Genomic DNA, 18,743 nt, shown 5'->3' with positions numbered 1-18,743 from the left:
TTTTCAATTCTTCTAGGTATTTCATTGTATAATTATTTTGGAACTTTCATAAATATGAAATTTGAATTTAAAAATGTCTTATATGAAATATGAAAGAATTTTAACCCTTTCACCCCAATGCAACTTTAGTAGACTCTCCCAGGCATTGATCTAGATGAGTCCATTACGTTGTACAGTGATGAGAGGGCTATTTTTTTCCACGGATACAACAACAGGTTGATGTTCCTTGTTTGATCGTATTTGTATAAATGTTCACAAGTATCTTTTAATTTTAAAATATGTGGTGGATCATCCCCTGAAATGAAAGTGATAAGGGGAATTGGCTCTGATGCTATTTTACTAATACACGTACGTATACATCTACATGTACAGCAGGGGCATAAGCACCAATAATGATTAAACGTAATGAAACATTGTTATTGGAATGTTTGACTCTCACGGACAATGGTTCACGGTCACATGAATGTAACCTATCGTCCCTATGGAGCTTGTATTTAGCAGAAATAAACATATCAACTTTTGTTTTCACAAACTAAAAATTACCTTTTCCCGCAAGCATATCACTTAAATCCCAATTTATTTCACAAATTTTCTTCTTCACTTCAAAAATAAAACAAAAAAAACCCCACAAATTGTCTACAAATATCAACAGCAAAATCATAAAACATCCACATGCAAAGGTTGGTTTCATTTTTGTGTGTACAAGGTAAGTAAAATTCATATCAAACTATCATATTTACTTATTTGCTTAGAGAAATGTTTTTTTCTCCAAAACGGGTCAATGACGCATAGGTACTACTTCATTCAGACAGAGGTTTTTTCCCCAGTGTTGACCCTCATTGGTAGAAACAGTTTAAACGGGACCTGGGACACTGGTTATGTGCTTGTCAATGATAAAATGAGAAACTGTTTTTAAAATTCATCAATCTGGTTTCATATCAACATACAGTAAAACCTGAATATAACGCCCCTGATTTCATGATTGAACTTCTTTAATATACCACCGACATATTTGAAAGTCCCAATTTTCTTTTCTTATAAGTCCTTAATACATCTCCCTCAATAAGGTATTGAAACATCTCTTCACAACGACGATGTTGATAAGGTGTCACTGTACGACAAAAAAACCCAGATACAATCCCATGGTTTCATAATTCTTCCATCTGCATGAATAAGGAAATATAACCAGAGCACTACTTCAACAAGAAATACAATAGGTATACCTGATATTTAGTTGACCTCCCAGTTTCTGTATGACCTCCCACTATTTATACAGAAACTTAACCACTTGTACAACACACAAATGAAGTCTACCACCCGCAATCATCAGTGAACTTTAACGACAAAAATACATTTGTATTAAATCAGAAAAATGCAACATATAGACTTTAAATAATCTCAGTTTTGTAATATCCATCTCTAGGGGCACTTTTGTTCATGCTGAAACAGCCGTTCATGGATAACCATGTGGACCTGTTTCTGTTAACTCATTCACCCCTGGAGACACATTTGAACTCTTCCAATTCAAAGGTTGGAATAGTTCATTATGAAATTTTAGGGGTGAATGAGTTAAAGATGGCCTAGTAAAGTGTTTGCCAATGATCCCCATGAAATTAACATCAGACCAATTTGCATGTCCTTGTACCTGAATGTAAAACTCCTGTCTGAACATTTGGGAAGCTATAAACAAAGGCAGTGCCCGTACACAAATTAATAGACTTGATTTATATACCTAGAAACACCAGATCAAATGGAGGATTGTTTACATCAAAAATCAGATTCAATAAAAGTAGAAAACATGTTTTATAAGGTCAATCACAATGTTATATAAGTACTAAAATTCAAATTCCAGTGAAGATGACTCACAAAAACAAATGTTGTATTTCATGTTGCCTTTTAATCATTCAAGACATCGCACGTTCTTCATCTTCTCATCCAATATTTGTTTACGCTATATTGAAATAAAAGCAGCATTTTCACTACAGACATTGAATCTAACAGAAATATTACATCACATAACTTGGATTATTTACGGATGACTACGGATGTTTCACACTTTGTTTGTATGAACTCCTTGAACAAAGCTAACAATGACAATGTACACAGCCCAGTAAAAATGACATCGTCCATATATACAACAACATCAAAAACAGAAGACAACAGCATTTACAGAATTAAAATGGGTGTCCCGTACGCTACCTGATTGAGTGCAAGAAATTTCAATTTCAATAGATAGAAATTATAACCACACAAAGGAAAATTTATGGTTTTGCCTAATAGCTTCTGTGTTAATTTATTGCTTTTAAATTTTCTGTTAAAAGAATGTGTATTTTTTTCAGGCTTCGTTATTTTCTGCCTGCTTAGTATTTTTTTTTATTAATGAATGATCCAATGGGTATATTTTCTTACGTCACCAATAACTGGTGTTTGCATCAAAGCAACTGTTGGAAGTTAAAAATCATTCCAGTCCGAGTTGACCTAAACCAATTGGTCAGTACGGAATTTTACGCATAAATAGCACTTAACAACAAGTATAATGACACAGCCTTGCTTTACGAATAATAATTATTTGTATATATATATATATATAATTTATATATCCCTCTATCCCCGAGGGAAAAAAACGTAACTGGGAACAAAATGACAATTTCTATCTGGCTAAGAGAGTGACTTTTTGTGACACACAAGGAGTTAACACAGATACCCATCACACACACAACGGGACATCAGGACATAAACTACAAACCCAGACAAAGAGCTGGAAACTCTGGAAATCATATCACACATATGTATGAGATAGTGAATTATAGCTTTTTTCCATTTCTGATTTATGAATATTTATCAAAAGAAGTTACTATGTCTTCAATTTTTCATAGAAAGACAACATTCCCCGTGGATTTGGTCCACGTGGCTACTGCCAAATTAAAAACCATTGGATTCCAGTTTGTATTTCCTGTCCGTCCCATCTTTCTTAAAGAACAAACTGAACAGGTTCACAGTGCTGTAACATTAATAACTTAAGCTTGTCTTTCACACTTAACGGGGTTGTCTGCTGACAACGGTTCACCGCTCAATCATATACACACATCATGATACAGCGTAAAATTAATTCATGGAATATAAGACTTAAAACAATCTCTCTACATTTTTTTCTCACTACAGATCTCAAATAGCATTGGTAAGTTTGTCGACAATTCATCACATTCAGTAAAACCTTGATATAATGCCCCGTGATTCAATTGCAACCTCAGTCACTGTCATTATATTTCAAAGTTCCTTTTTTCTGAACAACCTCTTTATAGCTTATATATTGCCAATTCTCTTTACAATGCCAACATTTTTCTTCAGAAATTGTAGAAGTGTAACAATTTTAAACTGAATGTTTATTCTTACTTCATCTCAAAGTTTTAAACCGTAGTGGGTTAGCGACTTAAAATTTTAATTGCTGTGGAATGCTTTTGCATCATACTAAAACATTTATTGTAGAATTTTCATCTTGCTTTGATTTTGTATATTTACGTTTAAAAACAAAGAAATAGTTTTATGATCCTACAGCAATATCTATTCACATACAATATCAATTTCTAAAGTGAGAGTCTAAAATTAATATCTGTTCTACATATATACGGAGTAAACCATTTTTATGGTTGATAACAATTTGATACCCGGCCATAAGTTTTGTATTGGAAATTTTCCTGACCACATGACGGAGATCAGAATTGAACAAACACAACAATGCTATCCAAGAGTACCATCACCGGGGCGTCACAGGATCGGCCCCCAACATTTATCATAAACACATACTCAATACCCCGGCTCTATCTCCAAGGTACAACTTGTTCCACCTACATCACAACAGACAGAACTATTCTCGAATATCTCAATATCAGTGCTGCGACAGTCCGGTCGCCAGCGATTCTGAGAACACTTATACTACTGGAGAGGGTGCAGTTTTGTCAGCGGGGTATGTGGTCTAGTACTTGTTTGACGTGCCGTACTGGTTGGCCATTCCCTTGACCGCTCCTTGCGCTGCATTCGATGCTGCATTCTGCACAGCCTCGTTCTTCATCACACCTTGAGAGAACTCCATCTGAGCTTTGTTAAAGCTAGCTCCTGTACTTCGGTATATTCTATGTACCTACAATGTCAAAGTATAAAGTTAAAGTAAACAACCCTGGTTGATATATCTAGAAAAAGGATTGGCAAGGAGCAGATATACAAAATGTTAAGCAATTCAAAAGATCGTTTACTTATAATTATATTCCTCTTATGAGTATAATTTTAACAATATGGAAAATACGGCAAAATTTGTTTCACAATAGACCCCAGGGGACCTAAGACATTAATCTGTTATCGACAAAATTGATTAAAGAGATCGATAATTGGGAAAAAAATCTTGACCATGCATACAACACTTTTAACATTACATAACTATGTCAAAGAACTTGCCAAAATGTATTTGTGGTGAATGAGTTTTGCTATACATTTATAAATGTTATGTATTACAAAATGCAGAAATGGGCCGACACAAAAGCTTCAAACACACAGCTCAGCTGTGTACAAAGTGACGGTATCATTGAATGAAATTGATTTTCTTGCTATATTACAAAAGGCTTTTGTCTCGACCACAAGATCTTGAAATTAAAAGTGATCTATCTGACAGGTATACTGAAGCACCGACAACACTGACAGACACAAACCACCACTGGACAGACTCCATTCATGCTGGGAACAAACATGCATTAAACCAGATCTAATGAATGAAAGATACCAATACTAAAATACCATCATGCTAGTAGAATGTAGAAGACATAAGTTCATATCCCTCTTTATGTTAGTGTGTTTTCAGCTTCCTTATTCAAACCTCTTTTAACTCATTCACCCCTAAAATTTCATAATGAACTATTCCAACCTTTGAATTGGAAGAGTTCAAATGTGTCTTCAGGGGTGAATGAGTTAAGCCTTTAACTTATCGATGTTGCCAAAGGTAAGATAACATTCTCTAGTCTTCTTTATGGATGTTTCTTGAAGGAGATCAGGCTCCAAAGTACAATTTGACAGAATTTTTTTTCATATAAGCTAACAGCAGAGATCTTGGTATCAGCAAGACATTAATCATGCATCTACCCTCAGTAGTCTACAAATTTACAGTAGAACCTTGTTTTATCAATACTATTCAACCTTAATGGGGAAACAATGAGAATGAGAAGTTGAGATCCTAAGCCATATAGAAAACCTGGAATAACAGGATCCTCTATATAACACAATTATTTGAATTTAGACCAAAAAACAGAAGTTATTAACAGTAATCATTACGAAGGACACATAACCATTTGGTGTATATATAATAATAGAGCCCATGCCGTCATTGTTGGTATGGGGTATAATTGGGTCTTTCCCCTTTATCTATTATTTTCCATGCTGCTTAAATATGATTAAGTGCAGACTTAAAATATATATATATAAGGAAGATATAAATGTTTAATTAAAAAAAATGTCATTCTGTATTCTGCAGCGTTTCCTTCTGCTGTTTGCAGCAAACACCACTCATTAATGAAACCACATGCTGGTTATAATTTTGATACATTTCTCAAAAGCTGTACAAATCAAAACTGTACTAATCAAAGCTGTATCAAAACTGTACTAATCAAAGCTGTACTAATCAAAGCTAATCAAAGCTGTACTAATCAAAGCTAATCAAAACTGTACTAATCACAGCTGTATCAAAACTGTACTAATCAAAGCTGTACTAATCAAAGCTGTACTAATCAAAGTGACTAAGTCTGCCGAAACAAAACTTTCAAACAAAACACTTATCTTGCATGACAAAAGGAACTAATCATATAACTCGAGAAACTTAATTGCCATGCAATGTTCCTTATTCAGAATGGCTCTTCTGATTATGCTATCTAATCATTTTCCTTAAATTAATCCTTGGCAGGCCCTTAAATATGCTGATATGATTGATTTGTTCTTAATCAGTGTTCCTTTATCTAAGCATGACCTTTCCTCCATTAAATAATTTCGAAAATTCTTTTCTAAATACATTTAATATATTTTTTGTTGTTGTGTAAATGCTGGCCAGAAACAAATGAAATGCTGTAACAACTAGAACTTTGTTTTTGTTCACAAAAACATGTCTCCCCTTATTAGCTAATAGAAAAACTGGTATAAAAAATTAACAAAAGGCCATATCTCTTTATATAGTGGGGCACGAGACCCGAATTTAGAATGTGACACTCCTACTTCCCAAGATACATTAAAGTTTTAACAAGTTTGGTCAACGTAGGTGAAATAACATGGAACTTATGCTCCGGACAAACTTAAACAAACAAAGGGCCATAACCCTGTATATAGTGAAGCGTGAGACCTAATTTTATTACACTGCACACCTTCTGTGGGTGATGCAAATATAGTTCAAGCTTGATCAAGATATTTGTAAAAGTTTGAAATTTACGGTCCGGACAAAATTTTACTGAAAATGTGCACTTATTTGACCTTTGACCTTGAGGTGAAAGTCACAGTAACCTAATTCCAGTGCATTGCACACTTCCTGTGGGTGATGCATGCATACCTAAAGTTTCATCAGATATTTTTAATGGTTTAAAAGTTATGGCCTGGACAAATTTGATTAGAAGAACCAGCAGAAGAATACCATATGTCTCCCTTCATTTGAAGGGGAGACATAATTATATGACAATACCAAGACTTCATTATAATAGTTTTACTATAGATATTGCTTGGGTCCAAATACTTTTTTATCAATTAGAGATTGAGTTTGAGCTAGTAACAAATACATGTAATGAAATAAAATTCAAATGGGGGGGGGGGGGGGGGGGGGACATTTCTTCCACTTAAAAGTTATAAGCATGCTAGCATATGGTTTACCTCAAGTCCCACAAGGTCACTCAAATCAGAAGTTATAGCCATGCCTAGCGTTAAGATTTGCCCCTAGCCCCACAAGATTTGACCATGCTATCCTTTTATACCAGTTTAGGGTATAATTCACACTGACTCATCCCCCCTCCCCAAAGCTTACAACCACACTACCCACCTTGATCAGCATGATGATCTGTATTACCGCGCATACAGTAAAGAAAAATGAAATGAATAGCATCACTGCTCCAGAGAATGTGTGTTTGCCAATGATACCCAGAGAATTAATCCATCCTCTACAAATAAAAACAAAATAAAAACTTAAAAAAATAATTTCTACTGGGGACGGTGGGGAGGCAAGGAAGCTTTTGTTAGTAATCATGATGCATAATGACCTGAAAAAAAGAGAGTGTTTTTCGGTAACCTTCACACCAAGGTAGAGAGAATAAACAAACAAGCTGCTAATTTATTTGATCATAAAGAGGGCAGAAAATTAGGCAGATTTTTATCACAAAATGTCGACTGATCATGAACAATTGATCTTTTTTTTCTTCATTGAAATGAAAAGAAAACTGCCTTAACCCTTTCACCACTGCAGACAAAAATGGACTCATTCAGATCAACGCATTGAAGAGTCTACTAAAGTTACATAGGGGTGAATGGGTTAAGTTCTTATTTCTATGAACTTGAATCTACACGCACAGATCAAAGTTGCTAAATATGGAATTTTCTCTTATACATTCAAAATGTATGAAAACAATTTCAAGGTACATGTTTTTGCTTATGTCAAGGAATACCTGTGTATTATCCTGGATATGTTCCAGATCAATATCAAGATTTCTTGTTCTTTTATTCATAAAGGACAATGGATTGGAAGGTTACCGGGTGATTATCTGAAATGGCTGCCACCTACAATTACTGTATGATACAATTGTTTTTTCTTCCATGATTTTGGCGAGATTTCGTTAGGATCAGCAACCATTTCAGAAAATGGGTGCTACAAATATCCACCATTTTCACAAACATTTCATGCACAAAAAATTAATGCCCAACTTGTACGGTTATCGGATCTATATTAGTTAAACCTCGATATAATATCCCTCATTGCATTATGCCACCTCCTTTACCAACATCATTTCAAAGTCCCTTTTTCTCGGTTTCTTACGAATTCCTTTATACATTTCCCTCAATTTATTGCTGAACCCCTTTATAATGACAAGATTTCTCTGGACAAATGGTGGCAGTATAATGAGGTTTTACTGCATATAACTCTGAGCTAGAGAGTGATATATCTAGCGTAAAGACCACTGTAAAGACCTCTGTGTTTCTAACAGGATCTAAAATGTTTGCATCAATGGTGAATACCATAAGATACTACAGTCAGACATTTTCACTGGACACCCAATTAAAGTGTAATAATCAAACTGTTTTGTTGCTTCAAAAGTGCAAATTTAGGATGGTTTTTTTAATGAAGAAGAGCCAGTTACTTGACCAATATGCTGCGATATTATCCTTAATCTTAACAAATCTAAGCAAAAATTGTCACATATAATCTATATTACCATATTGCTGTTCATTGAAATTGTACTACACATACATTTTAATATTTATCCAATGAACTTACACTTTACAGAAATTTGATTATTACATTTTTAAATTTTAAACATATATACATGCACATGACAACAATCAGAAGGTAATTTTACTTTTGAAAATTCACCTTTGAATGCTTTTGGAATGGAACCAATAATTGTCAACTTATTCTGTTCCATGAAATGCATACAGGATGTTATAATGTAGAGAACATCATGCTTCGCCCCGAATACTAATTTTAAACAGATAATGTGGTTCAGTTATCATTTTTGGAGTCCAAAGTAACAAAGAAAGAACCATACATATTACTTGTTCTTAAATTCCAAAATTGTTGTAAATATATTTTAAATTCATGTTTACGACGACAAGCTGGAATGGACACATAACCTCTAAAACAGGTATGTATTTTTTTTTTAAATCTATTATTTTGGATCAAGGACATAGCACGAAACATATTTCATGTCATTGAGTGTTCTGTACCATTTAAACAACCTGCAGCATCGTTCTAAATAAGCACACAGACTACAATCACAACATGATGTGTATGACAGCTGGTGACGCTTGGTGAGTGTGATATCTAATTGCATCCCGCAGCCAGCCACTGGGAACAGCCAGCCAACATTCCACCAGGCAGAACATGAGAAAGGACACATGATGATGAGTTATCTACCTTGCCCAACACAAACAGCCCAACAGTGGCTGTCAGGCCAAAGAATATTCCAACAAATATCATGATTAACCCTGCCGCTATGTTGTCTCCAACAATGGACAGTCCGCCAATGATACCACTGAAATAAAATCATATTTTACGTACTGATATCATGAGTGCTTAAAACATAAATGATGAAATATTGGATCTCAATAATAAGACAAATTGTACTTTACTATGTTTTTTACCTACAAGTCATCAAACATCACTGAATTTGTCTTAACGTCACTTAGTGAGTGATCCCTAAGTCCCACCAGTCAAAGGATTACGTCATTAAGGTGTAGTTTTTTCAGATTTAATAATCAAGAAAATAAAACCTAAAATACACATTCAAAGATACAGAATTAAAGTACAGCAACATTACAATACAAGGTCTGTTCACTATTTTGCTTTCTGTGGTAATCAACAAAAACATGCTTCTCTTCCAATGAAATTAATTGATACTGAGGGGAAAATTGACAATATATTATTTCAAAATTAAGTTGTAACCTACATTATCAACACATATGAAATCAAATGGCTCTTCTAGTGTTGGTAAAATTTCACTTCACCTTATTAACTTGTCTATGGTAATTCTGAGAATTGAAGCAAATGAGAAATAGGATATACTTACACTGTAAAGTTTGTAATTCCTAATGCCTGGATTACACAGACGATGAATTGGAAAAAGAAGATAAAGAAGAAAACAAAGAAGTTGAAGGAACTGTCACTCCTGGAAGAGAAAAAACAAGGCTTGTTTTAGTTCAACATTATTTCAGCATTCAAACAGCATCCAGAAAGTTGCAGATTTCTAACAAGCCAAAATCGTTCATAGTATGGTACCTCAACAGAAGCATTGCAGTTATTTGGTAAGTAATTTTCAGCTGAAGAACACGACTACAGATGGAAACGTGTATCTTAAACAACAACAAAGGAACTAAAGTAAACAATCAAGGAAAGATAAAAGTTGTACAACCCTTATCTTAATAGGAACTATAAACAGGACATTTATCAAAATATTTCTGTCATTACAAGTCATCCTCAGTTGAACAGATACTGGCAACATGTAACCCGAGGTCAAGTGACCTTATCATATAAATTTAACCTATGCAAATGTATTTAACAATGGGAAAACCTACTCTATAGCATCCACCATCCTGAATATTTCTTTTTATCACATTTCATGCTTTTATTGATTTAATTAAACTAAATATAAGGTAAACACATTTTTAACCTAAAGTTCTGCTGATTATAGACAAATCAGAGATCAGCAGCTGCAGTGAAATAAAACAAAATGAAAGTTTTAACACACAGAGTTGTTTCCCTTTAACATGTCTCAATAAAATACAACTAGTGTTCATCATAAAGGAAGGAATATTTAAATTCCTTGTATAATATTAAAGAGACCCCTCCCTTACTCCCCTCAAAACCTACTTTTTGGATTCTACCTCTTCAAGCAACACTAAAATCAAGAAACTCTATATATGTGAGATATTTTTTTATCAAAAATTGAATTGGCTTGCCTAACGACCAACCCCTTTTTTTAAAATTTAAAACCTGTAACATGAAACATATCTCTTTCTATTTGGCCTAAAAGTTACTGGGAATTTACCTGAAAGCTTTGTACAGTGGTCTGTACCAACAGATGAAGGAACAAGGGGTAAACAGCACAAACCAGACGAGGGACAAACCAAACGTGGCGCCACCATCCCCGTCCGCAATGAAGTAGGCAAGACTTCCCAGCACGTTCAGGAACAGAGTTATACAGTAAACTGCAACAAATCAATACATCAAAGACAACATGAGTTGAGGTTAAATTAATTTCTTTTTTATATTTTTGGTCAATTTATATCAAATTTGTTACAGGTTATCTGTAGTTGCATATTACAAAATGTCAAGAATATTATCTGAAATCTGACCCAATAATGAAATAATATGTTATTATAATGATTGGAAACCATTATACACCCTTTATAGGCTTTTGGTCAAATTAAAGTAGGTGACTTGATAGAAACTGGTGTATTTGACCTACCGTAAATATTGTTTAAATCTAAATACAAACTGAACATACATCTGCGAAAGTCAGTATCTCGAAAACAATGCATAAAATCACTAGCAGATACAGGTACATAAAATCACTAGCAGATACAGGTACAAGCACTATATATTCCTGTTGCACCAAATGGTCAACAGACTGTGCACCAAACAAAAACATCTTTCATTCAACAAGAAAAATTCTCAATGATGCAAATTCATTTCAATACTGTACTGGTGTTGAAGAGTAGCTTCCAAATGTTTCCAAAACCGGTTTTGATGGATTTTATGTATTATCTAAGCTCATGTGGTCAACAAGTACACAACACTGATCCAGAAAATGTTGCTATAAGTAGATACAATTAAAATTTAGATTGATTCTTATACTTACACATCCATAAATAGTAGACAAGTTTGACTGTCCTTTGGAATTCAAGTGGAATATCGACGCTGAAGTCTTGGTAAAAGCATGGGCCAACAGGACAACAGCTAGGTACTGGGGGCCAATTGTTCTGGCGTTCTAGTGAAGAAAAAAACATTGTTTTTATCACATATGAAGGAGACAAATCATCAGCAACAATATAATACTTTCAACATCATTAAAACATCGCTTACATTCAGAGATAATCTATAATGCTTTGCTGAAAAAGGTTTTAATCACATTCGCAATGTTGCTAACACTATTCCTTAACATGTACTTTTTATTTTCCATTTTGCATAAAATATAGATAGACAACATAAGCCATTGAGTGAAACCCACTTCATCATACTTAATAATTTCCTTACAAAACTTGAACATCCAGTTAAATCAACACTTAAACAACCCTACAAATCTAGCTGTTCAAGTTCATTGGCTTTAACACATTTCTGCCCCAGCTCTTTTTGCTGAAATCAATTTATTTTGAAAGATTATTCTTTTCATGTCAACAAAATCAGTACTTCACCTTATTTTATTCCTTCTTTTCACTTGCAATTGATATGAATATATACTCGAAATAATGAAAGTTCTTAAAACATTGACAGATGCAGACATATTTCCTATAAATTACGCCGATTACCAAGGGGTAGCTAATATTGATATAAAGCTATGTAAAGTCTCAAACCCTCTTTCAGAAACAAATCCGATGGCTTCAACCTCTAACTGGTCTTTTTATCCTTTCTAAATTCCAAAATTTTTATCATTTCTATTAAACGATAAGAACCTTAATTATTTCAGCCGATTCTGTGTGATTGTTACCTTGAAACTGCATGTTTCTCATCTCCTGTTCCTTCCTCTGGAGTTCCGCTGCCTTCTTCTCAAGTTCCTACGATGAAATGACATGGAGAAACAAATTAACACTCTTTCCTGTAGCTATTTTAACTGACCTTCATTTTTTCTAATGAAATATTCTTAATGATCTTGATAAATGTAACAATTAGTTAGCACCTATTTTCTAAATTTCATGAAAAATAAAACTTATATATAGGAAGTGACCATCAAAACATTTGTTAATTTTTGAAATATGTATCTATCAAGTTACAGATACATTTTCACACTGACAGGAGTAAAGTTTTTTTATGATCTATGTTTACCATACCTCTTGTCGTTTCTGAAGGTCCTCTGTGTTGACTCTCTGAGCAGAGCTGGCGGAGTACGGTGGAGGCTCCTCCGACGGCTGCATGATGGCCGGCTGACCCCCGGGCTGTGAGGGCTGGGGAGGGGGAATACCACCTCCGTTCTGTCCCTGTCGGTACATACCACAATATTTAATACTAATACAAAATGTTTTATGTCCAAACAGTAACTACATGTAGTAGAAGGCTTAATCAACTACATAACTAAGGATATCATACTCATAACATGATTGGCCTGCTTAACATAGTACCAATGCTTGATACCATTATCTGTAATAGCCAATCAGCAAACGAATTGATTATTTTGGCATTTTTATATCAAACCTCAACAACAATATATTTTCAAGATTTTTCCTTAATTTTTTTGATAATTGATATCAAATCTTTTCATTACCAGTCCTTCAGTTGTAATAGTTCTCATATTGTGATTTTTTTTTTTGGTACTTATTTATATACAGTATATATAATACACTATACAGTATTAATAGTACATGTACACGTGTACCCTGCAATGAATTTAGCTTCACCTCTGGACAAAGGATTGATCAAAAAATAATTAAAATAAAACCACCACCAAAGCATAATAAATCAATATTAGGAAATTATTTTAACAACTTTGTAACCATACACATGTCACCACTCTGGCTTTGATGAAATGCAGCCAAATTGCAAAGTCTAACAAAAAACTTGAAGCTTTACACAAACCCAGACTAGTGTCTGTGGAATAACGTACGACTATACATTATCAGGTTGATAACTACTACTGTACATGTACCTTTAAATATGACATTTACCTTTGGGATTAAAACATTTTCTCATGACCACTATATAAACTCATTTTGATCTATATATAAAGACTGATTTGTAAAATTTGTCCATATATATAATTATGTAAATTAGCCACCATAAATCAAAATATTAACTTTACCTCAATTATGAATTTTACATGATTCTCATCTAAGACAACAGGCAACTATGTAGTCATTTTGAAGAATTGTTAAGACTTCAGAATAATAATCATTTTGTAGTCTGATCATACTTAGAATATATATATATACTTTTTTGAACTTATATTTATGGGAAAATTGATTGACAATCAGAAGTAGTGTTTTATCTGTTGATGTCTTGCCTACATTTCCGACCAGCAGTAAAAGGAACAACAGAGCTGAAATACTGTGTTCTGCTGACAGAATGTGATCATAAAGGGATCAAAACTGAAATAATGAAGTCTGCAGATATAATTATAATCTGATCATGAAAATGTTTCCATACAAGACATCTACTGTATATATATATATATATATATATATATACAAGTCAAACAGCTTCTTCTCGTAATCACAGTAGTGTATATAATGGAATGTTATTTGTATATATGACTCTCCAAACCAACACCTACATGGTACTCTTTGATAATTCTAAATCAAAATAGAAAGTTGCAACTAAAAAGGTCCTCTCCCTGCTATAAGAAATAGCTATCTAACCTGTTTACCAGTCAACAAGCCTTTACCGTTTTATCCTCTTTTTTCTTTTCCTTTGATTTCTTGTCCTCGGTCTTAGAGAAAACCATGATATGCAGATCATAATAAGTTAAATTGACAGTGTGACGATACCATGTGTTGTAGGTATAGTACAGTGATGTAAAGGAATGATGGCACAGACAAAGCTTCAACATTTATTACAGTGCCACAGCCAGCTGTGTTTTGCAATGGGAAAATTTCATAAGTGCATTTGCAGAAGAAGCATGTTCATATATGTTTAAAAAAATGTTGCCATTACTGTTATCATAATATCATATTGGTGCATATCCAGAGTGTTTTAAAATATAAACTTGCCAAAATGATAAAACCAAGACAATGGGCTTGGATAAGTGTAAATGTTAACACATTTTAAGCTTGCATGCCCATGGCAATTTGTTTTTCTTACTTACTTTATATTTAAATATGGTACATGTGTAGTAGTGTATAAATATATATTTCAACAAGAAATGAAAATGTGTTATTAAATAAATAAAAAAATGATTCAGCCTGGCAAGTACATTGAAACAAATTTTTACAACCCTGAATGCATTTATGTGTCTGGGAAATGGTGCAAAATTTCAGGACATAAGAAAATGTGTATACCGGTAGTAAAGGTTCTTCACTCAACGACTTCAGCCGAATATAAAATATAATTCAAACACTAAAAATATCTGACAAATCTTATTGGGATGAACCAACATTAGATATGTATAATTACTATGAAATAATTATCAGTAATGATAATAATCTGAACTAGAATTTTTCTTAAAATCTGCCTGTATATTTATAGTAATCAAAATATAAAACTGTACATCCCTATTCAAACTAAACTAGTCTAACCGTTTTAGTGTTATAACTATAGTTGCGCTGTATGTCTTTAGCCACCACCGCTGGGCACAACTATAGTTGCACTTTCTATAAAATGGTATTCTATATATATGGTAAACAGCTAATTGTGTTGATTAAAATTTAATCAAACATATCAAAAAACAAATTTCCATTGGTATTAATATGTTTTATTGTTGAATATTAACACAAGTACTATTTTTGCAATATTTCTACTAAAATTGTGACTTGTAAAGTTATATCATCTAAATTTGAACTGCAGTGAAAATCTAATTCTTTTAATTATTTCAGCACTGATTGGTTACCGTATGTTATTTATAATGTAGCACTCTAAGAGTTACTGGTATGCTGTATGAAAGTCCTAGTGAGAACCTAAAAATTGTGCAATACTTTCTCCCATAAAATAAAAGAATAAAATGGAAACCAAAGCCTTCCATTGTTGTTCAGATTTTAGATAATTATAATAGAGATGTTTTGTTATTCCAATGAATGTTTACTGCTGATCATATACTGACCCCTGCAGCAGGCCGGGTCTGGTTGCCTCCATCAGCAAATGGATTGTAGTCGTCTAGTCCTCCTTGTCTTCCACCTGGCCTTCCCTGCGTTGCCTGCTGTACTGAGGGGTCCTGAAAGGTTTATTTCAGAACTAATTTTGCGTCGATTTTACATGTACATAATCCAAAAGAGCAACATACAGGTGTGCCAGAGGTGAAGTTGTCAGTGCTGACAGTGGAATTGTGCACTCATCAATTCTGAGGAAGCTTAGGGTGAAGTTTCCAATGAAATATAAATTAGAAATAAATGGATACATTGATAGACTCTTTTTTTTATTCCTTAATATCTTTGATCAGTGTACCGTCCAATGCCATTGTTTTACTACTCACTAGAAATTAGACATTTCTTTTATAATTTCAAAGATAATGACTTCAACTCAACTTTTTTTACTCAACACATTGAAAGCTTTCATGTGCAACTCCACTAGATCTAGACTACACCCTACCCTTGCTTGACAAAATTGTTATAAACCATGATAAATAAATTTGAAGCTAACTAGTAGTAGACTAATTAAAGTTAGGTGCCAATATTCTTCCTCTTTCACATAAGGAACTAATCTAGCATAGACCGATGACTGTTCCTTTGCGCATAATATAGATACATGTACAAGTTAAAGGAATGGCAAATGGTATTAACTGTACTTGCATGGTCATGACTTGGGAATAATGATCATTAAAATCTATATGAAGGGAACATAAACATCATGGGTACCAGTCAGTACCAAAGTGGATTTTTACAATGCTATTGACGAAAACTGGTACATTACGATAACAGATCCGGATCCAGAATATATTTATCTTGACTCTCACTATACAGTGACCTTTTATCAACCCCGTCTGATAAAGTTCTCTTAGCTGACCTCATGTCAGCCTCTGCCTCATTACAAGGCAGATTACAGCGAGCGGCCCACAGCGAGTGTTTGGGAAAAGTGGGAGGAATCGATCCATATTTTCCTTTAAAATACATGCAGTTCGGATTGAAACCAACCGACATACATATGACATAAAAACGCCATGCATATGACAACTTTGAGTCATATAATAGGCTAAGGATACACATACCTCCGATCAAAAGGTATAGATTTTAAGTAAAAATATTCAATATTACGGCCGAAACTGTCAACCATATAACGTTTATTACGATTCAATTTCTTACCGCAAACGGGCTTGCCGCATTTGGGTCGGCGAAAGGATTGCTGTCAAAGTCTGACATAACTAAATATCAAGCAACCCAAGACCGAAGAATAGATGAAGTTTGTGTCTGACTCCCACAATTTCCTGGATTTATTTACAGGTGTCGGTGAGTTGGAAAGATGGCAGATCACCTACTTCCGCACACATGCGCAGTCGCAAACGTCACATGAAATGACGTCACCTTCAGAAAAAGGCAAAAAATGTCACTCCCTGTAATCGATTAACCAACAGTTAGGTTACAGATGACAGAGCAGCTCGTGACGTTTGACTCCTAAGCCTAACGTTCGATGAACACTAACCATTTTAGATTATTAACCATGCAAAACTGAAAGACGATTAAAAGGTCGCGAATGTTTGCGATATCATTAATTAAAAAAATAAGTCTAAGTTTGTTTAATTACTGAATGAATAGCAATATACATATATGATTAATCATTTGTATTGTACTGTACGTATACGCCCCCGCATGCAGCCAGTTGTGTCGGTGAACCATTACTATATATGCGTTGTCATTGTCAGACGTACATGTCAACTGTTAGATCTGCATTTAAATGGCCATTTCACTCACGGTAACCAGATACGGCATCAAAAAGTCCCCAGAAATAACCCACTGATTTGTAGTAGAGTTATTATATAAACATTTTATAGATTTAGATGGATGCTTGGTATACTACAAGATACAAGAATTTTTATTTAGAGTCGTATATGTTGTAATGGGAACATGAGCTCTGTAGAGCTATTATTACGACAAACAAAGGTATCAAAACAGGATATATAAGACAACATGCAGAAAACAACAGGCATAAAGCAATGTTTATACACACACACACAGACGTATAATACTGTATAATGTATTATACGTCTCTGACACACAGACAAGAAAACAAATTTAAATCACAGCATGCAGTAATTCTAAAAACAACTTGGCACGTACAGAACAAAATATATATAAAAAATATGTATTAAAATTGATGCTGCACAAAAGATTCATGCCACTTGCTCACAAACTAAGAAACCATGGTTCAGTATATACATAAATGCCAATATGGCATGAGTTAAAAATTGACCGAATATATGCCTAATTTCCAAGATTTGCAGTTTACTCATGGACATTTCCTTCCCACTTGGTATGTATTTCTTCCCAAAATGAGACAAAAAGGCCCCATCCCAAATTATCGGGGAGGAAAAACCCCACTGCAGCAGATAGACCCAAACATGCACCAGTATATATACTGTAACTTATTGACATGTTTATGTGATTTTAATCAAAACCGACTGCCTTGATAATAGCGAAATAAAACGAAAATTAACTTCCATTATTTAATATTATATGCAATTTTGATTTAAGTGAACTTTTGTGAATCAAATATAAACATCTGTTATATGCATACATATATTTTAAAGGTCAAAATAGCCAACATTCCATTACAAATCAGTTATAGTGTGCGGTTACATTCAGAGCGCCGGAATTAAGCAACAAAATAAAGACATCCAAATGCCATCATTCAGTAGTTTTTAAGTCAAAACTAGACAGAAAGATTAGATAAATAGGAAATTTTAACAATAGCCGCGGCTTTAGCGTAGCTTTTATTTCACAATGCAACATGACGTGACGTCACCATATTGTTTATATTATGACGTCATAAACAACGCCAATTGAACTGCACACCGTTCCATGCTATGTGCACATATCATTGTATCATTCTCTAAAATCTGAGGTCCCATGAGGTCCCATGCAACTATTTATTGTGTTATTTGTGAGGCTTTAGAACACGGAAGTCATTATATAAGATAAAATACGTGTCACGGAAACAGATCTAGAGA

General features: G+C 33.9%; 1 protein-coding gene across 5 annotated transcripts; it reads right to left on the bottom strand.

Annotated features, from left to right (window-relative positions):
- Positions 1-88: 88 nt before the first annotated feature.
- Positions 89-17,092, bottom strand: LOC110454246 (secretory carrier-associated membrane protein 1-like). 5 transcript variants are annotated; one of them, XM_021503670.1, is made up of 10 exons: positions 16,882-17,092; positions 15,687-15,797; positions 14,929-14,955; positions 12,769-12,915; positions 12,429-12,495; positions 11,583-11,711; positions 10,770-10,929; positions 9,792-9,890; positions 9,140-9,257; positions 89-4,138 (listed from the first exon to the last, which is right to left on the bottom strand). In XM_021503670.1, exons 1-10 carry the CDS (start codon positions 16,936-16,938, stop codon positions 3,974-3,976), a joined length of 1,080 nt encoding a protein of 359 aa, XP_021359345.1. In that variant the 5' UTR covers positions 16,939-17,092; the 3' UTR covers positions 89-3,973. The 5 variants fall into 5 exon arrangements, with proteins under 5 accessions (XP_021359345.1, XP_021359343.1, XP_021359342.1 ...); XM_021503668.1 differs by lacking the exon at positions 9,140-9,257 and adding an exon at positions 7,055-7,172; XM_021503667.1 differs by lacking the exon at positions 14,929-14,955 and adding an exon at positions 14,316-14,360.
- Positions 17,093-18,743: the final 1,651 nt, after the last annotated feature.

The sequence above is a fragment of the Mizuhopecten yessoensis genome, unplaced genomic scaffold (genome assembly GCF_002113885.1).
Source record: "Mizuhopecten yessoensis strain PY_sf001 unplaced genomic scaffold, ASM211388v2 scaffold7725, whole genome shotgun sequence".
Lineage (NCBI taxonomy): Eukaryota > Metazoa > Mollusca > Bivalvia > Pectinida > Pectinidae > Mizuhopecten > Mizuhopecten yessoensis.
Note: the sequence above shows the minus strand (reverse complement) of the source record. Positions and strands in the feature narration are given on the sequence as shown.